Source organism: Oratosquilla oratoria, chromosome 41 (assembly GCF_046742065.1).
Source record: "Oratosquilla oratoria isolate Oo_2021 chromosome 41, ASM4674206v1, whole genome shotgun sequence".
Taxonomy (NCBI): Eukaryota; Metazoa; Arthropoda; class Malacostraca; order Stomatopoda; family Squillidae; genus Oratosquilla; species Oratosquilla oratoria.
Window position 1 is genome coordinate 26,648,141 of NC_134817.1, and position 10,051 is coordinate 26,658,191.

Below are 10,051 nucleotides of genomic sequence, written 5' to 3' on the forward strand. Positions count from 1 at the left end.
TCCGTGATAACCTCGCACGGAAACTGACTAATGAGGTTCTCCTCTTCCTTCTCTTTGAACTCCGGCACTATACGTCACTGATTGTAATCGCGGACGTTCCCTGGTGACTTACCGGAAAGGGGCATTGACACGCTTGCTGGCACCCTCGGAAGAGGCACCCCACCCCACCTCCTTAACTCCCCCTCCACCCCCGCAGCCGACATGACGTCATCAACCCGTCCTCGCACATGGGGATACCCAGCTCCATCACTCCCAGTCACACCCGCCTTCATCCATCCGCATACCTACACACCTCCCCCACCACCAATCGGTGATCTCCCCAAACCTTCCCACCAACAACCCGCCCATGTACTCATACTTCCTATTGTGCCTCCTGAGGTCCCACCACCAAACACTCACCCTCTCCTTCTGCAGCATCATTGAGCTGCTAGACTTCCAGGCCAAGCAGAATCAGTGGCGATTTTGCCTTCCCTGCACGCACAACTCAAGCCGGTCCTTCGGCCATTGCAAGGAGCCTGCTCGCGCGACGAGTTTGAGTGTGTAAGTGTGTGCGTGTGTGTGTTCGCTGTGGCGCCAAAACCCGCGAACGGTGTACACGTTCAGTAGGCCCCGACCTCTCGCCCAGTCTTGGTTGGCTGCAGATCACCTGGAATCGATCAGCTGGAGGCCATCCGGATTAACAGGCCACCCAGTCGTGGCCTGTTAGCTCTTATGTAAGCTTTTCTAGGTCATAATATAGATAATCACAGTTAAACGGACGCTGCTGTGAGGTGGAAACCTGATCTTCAACCGCTCAAGATCATCAGTGATTTGCTTTACCAAACCTGTTTAAGTGATCAATTGGACGTACGTGTGTGAGTACTTGAATAGATAGATTGAAGCTGCAGCCTCAGGGCAGAAGAAACGACGGAGAGATTTGCGGAACTGCGCATGCGCGAGAAGGGAATACGTCCCGCCTGTGTATCCGTTGATTTCAAGATTATTATTTGTCGCCTGGTGAAATCGACAGCTTGCTTCTAGGTTAGCCCTTCGACGAACCGCTGCGAATGCCCATGACGAGCGGCCGCTCGGTGGCAACCTTAGACGCACCAAGGCTGCCCTTGAAAGTCTCGCCGTAAAGGCCAGCAAGGTCACGCTTCCCTGGAGATGAGGTGAGCAGGTGCGGAAGTGACCAACAACGTGCAGCGTCTAGGCGTGGTGGTCTTATTTAACACCATGCGATCCAGCGCGGCGCATTGAGCGGCGGACGTTCTGTGCGGTCTGGTGGCTGGCCCCTAGGGAAAGCCAAGAAACACGCAAGCACCTAGGGAGCAAGTATGCATAGTCGATCTTAGCAAATGCATTTGTTTCTGCAAGGTATTCGAAAGTGCCACTTAAAGACGACGGCGTTTGTTATACTAGATTCAAGAATATTAACAGTGGGAGACTTATATGAACAATAAAACAACAGTTAAAAATACGGAAAATTTATGAGTGAAACGCATTAGATTACCTGCAGTTGAGGCGCACTGACAAGGCCTCATACGAACAACGACACCGTTTTCTTACTAATGCAACAGCGGTTAAAACCTCCTCATAATATTGATACGTTACTTTCAATAATCTTGTTGTTCCCTATTTAAGAAAAGAAAAGTAACACATCTACGTGCGACTCAGCTTAGTACGAGCTGACTCATCGCATGTTCTTCATCTTACCGCGTTTTACCTCAACGAATTTTTCCTCCACCGTGATGACGACACAGACCATTATCCTGAAGGTTGTCATTTGCCTGACTGTGGCATCGACGACCCTGTCGCTTCCTGTAGCATCGTCTCAGCTGACAGAAGAGGATCAGAGCCCACTCCAAGAACACAGCGTACGCAAACGTAGCGAAAGCAAACCATGCAACTCAAAAGGTAAGATTCCAAATATGTATTCTGGCGCGTGGATCCTGGAATTCAGATCTCAGACCTGGCCTTGGGGAGGGACTGGAGGTTTAGGGGAAGATGTAATTGCCTGCCCGTCATGAGCGTGAATTCCATGATGCTCAGGAATACACGTCCGCGTATGTAGTTTATGCTTTTATTATTTTCCCGTGTGAATAGTGGGGTAATTTATTTGTATATGTTGATAATGTCCTCATTAGGTAATGCTTACATTCATGTGTATATACAGTATATGTGTGTGTGTGTGTGTTGCACGTGCGAGAACGCGTGTGCGTATGCATGTATATTAACATGAATTTATGTATGACTATATGCATGTGCTTCTTTACCTAAATTTGATTAGGCCTATGTGTAGGTGTTTCCATTTTCTGTTTATTGCGCATTGATGGAGTTAGTATTTCCTTCAGTGACACAGTTTTGGTTATACTGCGTGTGTGTGTGTGTATGTATATATATATATATATATATATATATATATATATATATATATATATATATATATATATATATATATATATATATATATATATGCATACTCGTTTCAGTTTCTACTGTCTTTTCTAGTTTGTATATTCAAATATCCTCTATCATCTTAAGCACCATGTTTTCCGTTCCCTTTTGTGATATTGAATATGTAATTGAGATTTCAATAGGCATTTTCTATTTTTTTTTTTTTAGGATAGAACTATGTAATTCATTTTTCATTTCCAGAGAATTTTTCCTTTGAGTAGTGAATTTGTATACTACATCTTCGATTGGGTTATTCAGATTTTCTTCACATTCTTTCAATACTCATCATTGTATTTCTCATCTTATTCTGCGCCTTTTGTCTGGATGTGGTATTCCCAGTCTGTTGCTCGCGAGCACTGTTGTGGTCTATCGTGGTCTGTCACAAACTTTTTGTTGGTCCAAGTTTGCCAAAACGTTGTTGCTTGCAATGCTAAACCTCTTATCAGTAGCTTCTACTGAATATCTGAATTGTATACATTTTACTAGTAAATTTTCTGTGGGAGCGACTTTATTTTTGTGGCTTTTGATATGTGATACCAATTGGACGGCTTCATAATATCCAAAGTCATGGTGGTGTTCTCAGAATCATCTACTAAACAATTTGGTGTCCGTCAGCTTAGAAAATGTTAGGAATTACTGAATTAGATCCTTGTTTTCTGGTCTTTCTGCGCTGCAAGAAATAGACCAGCATGTTTATCAGAAAACTAGAGGATGAGTAGATTTTGGGAGTTATTTGTAATTGAGGACGTGATTCTTTTTCTTCGTGAAGAGTACAGCAATGTTACCAACTAATGATCCCACATCTAAACTAAATGAATGTGGGTGAGAAGATGAACTCGATAACTTAGGCTTAGTTTCTTGAGTGTGGAAGATGTCTTAATTTGCACCGTCTCTCTCTCTCTCTGTCTGTCTCTTCTCCTCCCTCTTTCCCTATATATTTCCGACCGTTTACCTATTTAATTACCTCTATTTTTCCTGAGGCTGAGGCTAGGTCGAAGTCGAACAGAAGCAGCTATTGTGCCCTCAGTGCATGGACTTGCATCTGTTGTACTCTGGGGAAGTACAGCGATTTGCATGTAAAGAGCACCAATTGACAAGCTTCCACTTACGTGTATGTGTTGATGTGTGTCGTAGTCTTTCACAATATCTTGGAGATCACTGTCTGACTGTGGACTTAAATGTAAATAAATGTGTATGTGTGTGTAGACCCTATGTACCCCTGTGGACAAATGAACAATGGATATGTGGCAACTCTTCCTGTGTTAACGTACTTGTGTGCATGGTGTTATTACTGCAATTAAGTAAACAGGTGGGTTGTTTGTTTGTGCATTTTGATTTGCTACTTGTGGTATGGATATGTTTAAGTTAGAGGTTATACACTCACTATTCTAGGCTGTGATATGTCCATCTCTACACGTCCTCTTTGTCTAGACTTTACATCTGTTGGTTTGTTTCCAGGTGTGGTCGGGTCTGAACCTCGCACTGAGGGACTCGTGGTGAACGAAGTCCTGGTTCACGTTCCTCTCCTGCCGGGGCAAGAGTGTCCGGAGGGCAGCATGATTGACCACATGGGCGGCTGTCGGCGCCCGTTCCTGCCGGGCGTCGGAGGCCGAAAGGACCCGATGCCCGGTATCCGGCACGAACCCGTGGATCCACCACCTGAAGTCGAGTCTCCTCCATCTACAACTCCTCCAGTAGAAACAAGTTCCTCCACGACGTCGACAACACCCGCGCCAGAGGAGAGCAGTAGCAGTACTTCATGTGCGGAAGGCGATTTAAAAAAGGATACTGAAGAGCCTCCTCCAGAAGACAGTACGCCCGACGCGATCTAGCCCCTGCGACGGACCCTGCTCTTCTTTTGTTTCCATCGGCATTCCGTCATTACTCCTCTAAATGCTCGCTGTGTCGTGTCGTCCCGTGATTGGCTCCTGCCTCTCTGCCTGCCATGAGACGACATGACGTCATATACTCATTAATATAAACTCCATAACTCATAAGATATTAATAAATTTATTACAAGTAAAACGTGACTTTCTTTCACGTTCTTTTTTAAGTTGCCGTGCGCCACGACGAAGATGATATGACATCTCCAACAGTTCCCAAGGGATTTCATAATGTCCTCTAGTATTCATATTTCCTTAACACGTCACCACACGTTCTCCTTCTATCTTCAGGCACAAAGATCTTCTGCCCATTTATAACCCGCTGATCATGTTCCCCTAAAGTACACACACACACACACACATACACACACACACACACACACACACACACACACACACACACACACACACACACACACCACTAATAAGACCAAAACTCGAGTACGCAGCAACACTATGGACACCTAGTACCAAAAAGAATATAAAGAATACAAAGAGCAACAACAAAACTGGCACCAACTCTTTCCAAAATGACATATGAACAAAGACTGTCCAAATTAGAATTACCAACTCTGGAACAAAGAAGGGAAAGAGGAGACCTACTATCTATAGAATTATGAAAGGAATGGAAATCTTAGATAAGGATGATTTATTGAAATGGGACAATGGAAAAAACAAGAGGACACGAAGAGAAAATCAAAAAAGATAATTACAGAAGAGATCTGAAAAAAAATAGCTTCCCACACAGAGTGATAGATACTTGGAACAAATTAGACAAAGAAACAGTGTGTGCAAACACTATTCAAGATTTTAAGAAAAAAACTTGATGCTGAGAGATACAAAGACGGGTCACCACGAGCATAGCTCCCTTCCCTTATAATACAACTAGGTAAATACACACACTCAGGGACTCTGTGATAAAACCCTGAGGAGGAATCTGCTTCCCAGGTCAGGTAAGGCGGCGGCGCTGTCAGGAAGTTCATCTCGAATGTCCTCCTCGGTGCGGCAGAGGAGTATCTTGGGGACTCTCAGCCACCTCGAGCTCGGGGACCTTTGACACACACGGACGACGGGAAGAAGAAACGACCGGCTGACCGGCCAGCACAGAGGGCGGGGCAACGGAACTTTATACGGAACGGAATGGCTGGACGGCCGGCCGGAACGGAACACACAGTAGAACTAAAAGGCAGGCCGAAACGGAGAACTAGGAAACGGAACATACAGTAGAAATAAAAGGCCGGCCGGCAACGAGGGCAGGACTACGGGACGGAATAGCCGACAGGCCAGGAGAAAAGAAGGGACAATAGAACACACGGAACAGCTGGGTGGCCGGCAAAGAGGACGGGACTAAGGGGCGGAACTTCCGGCCGGCCAACAGAAAAGAAGGGACAATAGAACACACGGAACAGCTGGCTGGCCGGCAAAGAGGGCGGGATAACGGAATTATGGAACGGAATAGCCGGCCGGCAGAGAGGGCGGGACAACGGGAGGAAATGACCAGCTGGCCGGCAGGGAACGGAACAGTGGAATCACAATGGCCGGCTGGTGAGCAGATACGCGTAAAAGAATGGCTGTCTGGCCGGCACACAATGCAAGTTGGAACTACCGGCTGGCCGGCACAAAATACGAAATGCAACGGCTGGCTGGCCGGCAAGAAATGACAGAACTTAATGGCCGGCTGGTCGGTACAAATAGAAGACGGAACAGAACTGTCGGCTGGCCAGCATAATAGGCGGAACGCAACAATCAGCTGGCCGGCAAGAAATTGTAGAACGTAATGACTGGCTGGCCAGCGCACGAGGAGGAAGAGAATTGCCGGCTGGCCGGCTGGTAGGGAGCATAAAGAAATAGCCGGCTGGTAGGGTGGGTGGGCGATAGGTTCCTCTCAGGTGAATAAAATTGTGTTTCGACAACGTAGAGGAGAACAAAGAACAGAAAAACAAGAAATGGTCGAACTGGATAGAATCGCCAGTCTGTGACGTCACGACCTTTGACAGGAGCCCACCGACAGGCGCCATCTGTCTTCCCGCCCACTGGGAGGTTTTGGAACTCATATTACAAAATGATAAATAAATGAATAAATAGATAACTAAAAAAAAAAATAAATAAATGAATAAATAAATGGATAACGGAAACAAACAAAAAATAAAATATATCAACAATTATTGTAAAACCTTGTAAACAAATGACAGTTACTATCTCCCGATTGTCAACTCTAGAGCAGCTCCTATCTAACAATAAAAAAAAAAAAAAAAAAAATTATGAAATAATTTTGTGTCCCAAACTAATAGCAAAATTATTTTTTTTTCTGATTTATTCCATATTCAAATTGCAATCTTGATGAAATAAAAGATAGAGGCCAATAGTGTCCAATATCTAACGCATTATAACACTAAATGTATGTGCATCTATTTGTCTGGAATGAAAATAAAAAAATCGCTAAATATAGAAAAACATAGCCTTACATTGACTGGAAAAATTTCAATGCACTTTTTGAATATATATATATATATATATATATATATATATATATATATATGTATATATATATATGCAAAAGATCACAACACCACGTGATCCAAAAGATTCTGATAACCACAGGGAAAAGAAAACTAGAATTCCCAAGCGCTTTCGTGATATTTCACATCTTCAGGGGATTACAACAAAGAAAATTGTCACATAGGTATATAAGAGGTAATGCAATAAAATGGGAAAAGAACGGACATAACACATGGAGAAAATGTCACAAACATTGAACATTGAACATTGAACAAAAATGATTTAATTGTAAGTGTTCAATGTTTGTGACATTTTCTCCATGTGTTATGTCCGTTCATTTCCTAGTTTATTGTATTACCTCTTATATACCTATGTGACAATTTTCTTTGTTGTAATCCCCTGAAGATGTGAAATATCACGAAAGCGCTTGGGAATTCTATTTTTTTTCCGTTTTTTCCCTGTGGTTATCAGCAATCTATCTATATATGTACATATATATATATATATATATATATATATATATATATATATATATATATATATATATATATATATATCTGATTATCTCCGTTATACTTGATGTTAATGCAATGTGATAATACTTTATGATGGTAACCAGGAGAAGAGTAGGAGGAGTTTTGGATGTACATGTTCTAAAGGGAGAGTGGGGTAATATCAGATAATTTTTTGTTGGACGGTAAACTGAGAGGGGAGGATAGATGAAAAAGAGGAAAAGGCAGAAGGTAGGGAGGTGCTTAGAGTAAACTGATTAAACGATAAAGAAAAGAAGAATGAGTACAAGGAGATGAGAGAAGAGTGGGAGGGAGTGAAGGATAGAGGATTGGAGGAGGAATGGTGATGTTTCAAGGAGGGAGTCACAAGGTATGCAAAGATAGTGTATGGAACAAGGAGGACGGGAGGAAATAGTAGGAAGGGTATTAGGTAGCGGAATGATGAAACAAAGAAAGCAGTAGAAGAGAATAAACGAGCATTCATAGGTTGGTTGCAAAACAGGATAAAATAACCATATGAGAGGTATAAGGAAAAGAGAAAAGAAGTAAAGCATGAGATAGAGGAGGCAAAATTGAGAGCATATGTAAAATGGGTTAAGAGTATGATAGAAAAAAATTAAATAATAAAAAGATGTTTTGGAAAGAAATTACGAGATTAAGGGGATGCGAATCAAGTAGAGAAGAGAAGGTAAAAGGTGTAGGTGGAGAGATGATAATGGAAGAGACGGCAGTACAAGGAAGTATGGTAGAATATTATAGGGAGTAGCTAAATGTGAAAGAGGATAGGGAGGGAAAGGTAGTTGCAATGGGAAACACTCAGAAAATGACAGTGATGAATGAGGAAAATGGAGGAGAAATAAGAAAATATGAGGTGAAAGGAGTTATTAAAGTAATGAGAGCAGTTAAGGCACCTGGGTTAGATGGGTGTCATGCGGATTGTCAAAAAAAGGGAGATACAGTGATGGTGGACTGGCTGATAAAGTTGTGTAATGTTTGTCTAAAAAAGGGTAGAGTACCAGAAGCCTGGAGAAGTGCCTGTATAGTTCCATTGTACAAGGGAAAATGGGACAAGTGTGAATGTAGTAATGTTAGAGGGATCAGTTTGTTGAGCGTAGTTGGAAAAGTTTATGGGAGGGTTTTGGTTGAGAGGATTAGGAGAGGAACAGAGGGAGTAATTGGTGAGGAACAGTGTGGGTTTAGGACAGGTAAAGGTTGTGTGGATCAGATTTTTATGGCTAAGGCAGATATGTGAGAAAGATTTAGGGAAAGGTAAGGATGATTTTTTGGGCCTTTGTGGATTTGGAAAAGGCTTATGGCAGGATAGACAGGAAGGCACTGTCGGAGGTATTGCAGATATATGGGATAGGAGTAAAGCTTTTAAGGGCAGTCAAGAGTTTTTGCGAGAAGAGTAAAGCCTGTGTTAGAATTAGAAATTGAGAGAGCAAGTGGTTTGAGGTAAAGGTGGGACTTCACCAGGGATGTGTCATATCGCCATGGCTGTTCAATTTATACATGGATGGGGTGGTGCGAGAGGTAAATGCAAGGGTAATGGGCCGGGGATTGGAGATGGTTAAAGAAAACGGAGAAAAGTGGGAGATAAGCCAGTTGTTTTTTGACGACACTGCGCTTGTAGCAGGATAAGAGTAAGGATTAAGAAAATTAGTGACAGGGTTTTGGGAAGGTGTACGAAAGAGGGAAGTTGAAGATAAATGTGGGTATAAGTAAGGTGATGAAATGTACAAGTGGAGAGAATGGCAGCAAATTGGAAGTGATTATTAGGGGAGAGAGTCTGGAGGAAGTGGATAGTTTTAGATAATTGGGCGCGAATATGGCGGGAAAGGGAGGAGTGGAGGTGGAGGTAGAATGTAGATTAAGAGAAGCAAGTAAATGCCTTTGTTGATTAAAAAGTGTAATGAGAAATAGATATCTGGGAATGGATGCTAAGAAGAGATTGTATGGAGGGGTGGTTGTGCCGACAGTACTGTATGGGGCAGAAACATGGAACATAAGACAGGAAGCGAGGAAGAGTTTAAATGTGTTTGAGATGAAATGCTTGAAAAGTATGGTATTGGTCACTAGGTTGGATAGAGTAAAAAACGAGGAGGTCAGGAGGAGAACGGGGGTGGAAAGGGACTTGGGAGATAGGATTAATGAAAGAGTATTGGGATGGTTTGGACACGTGGAAAGGATGAGTGAAAAAAGATTAGTAAAAGAGGTGTGGAAGGCAGAGATGGAAGTAGTGGCATAAGGGGGTGACCAAGGATGAGATGGATGAATGGGGTAAAAGAAGCATTAGGAAAGAGGAAAATGTCTGTTGAGGAAGGAAGGGAGAAGACAAAAGATAGGGGTAAGTGGAGAATGGTTGTGTATGGATGATGGTGTGATGCATGGAAAGGAGTGGGTGGGGATGGGGGTGAGGGAGTATGTGTGAATTATGTTTTTACGCAGCCCAAAGGGATTTCTCTCCGTCTTCTCTTTTTCTGCATGAAGGGACGGAGAGTGGGGGGTCGCCGATTAAATGGAGCTGCCTTGCTCTGGATATGCTGCGTCTTGCTTCTGACCCAGGGCAGTGGGCAAGGTGCAGGGATGACCCGTCATCCAGGAGGAGCCAAGAAAAGAGGGAGAGAGGGAGGAAGGGATGCTGAATGGGAATGAAGTATGTAGGAATGAAATGGGTGGCAGAAGATTTATGCCTTTTTTGGCTTTGGCTACCTCTCTTGT

The 10,051-nt window shown here is 43.2% G+C and overlaps 1 protein-coding gene across 1 annotated transcript; it reads left to right on the top strand.

Annotated features, from left to right (window-relative positions):
- The first annotated feature begins 305 nt into the window (after window positions 1–305).
- LOC143021064 (uncharacterized) lies at window positions 306–4,725 on the top strand. The gene is made up of 2 exons (XM_076178281.1): window positions 306–1,896; window positions 3,895–4,725. The coding sequence occupies exons 1-2, from the start codon at window positions 1,680–1,682 to the stop codon at window positions 4,266–4,268; spliced, it is 591 nt and encodes a 196-aa protein (XP_076034396.1). The 5' UTR covers window positions 306–1,679; the 3' UTR covers window positions 4,269–4,725.
- Window positions 4,726–10,051: the final 5,326 nt, after the last annotated feature.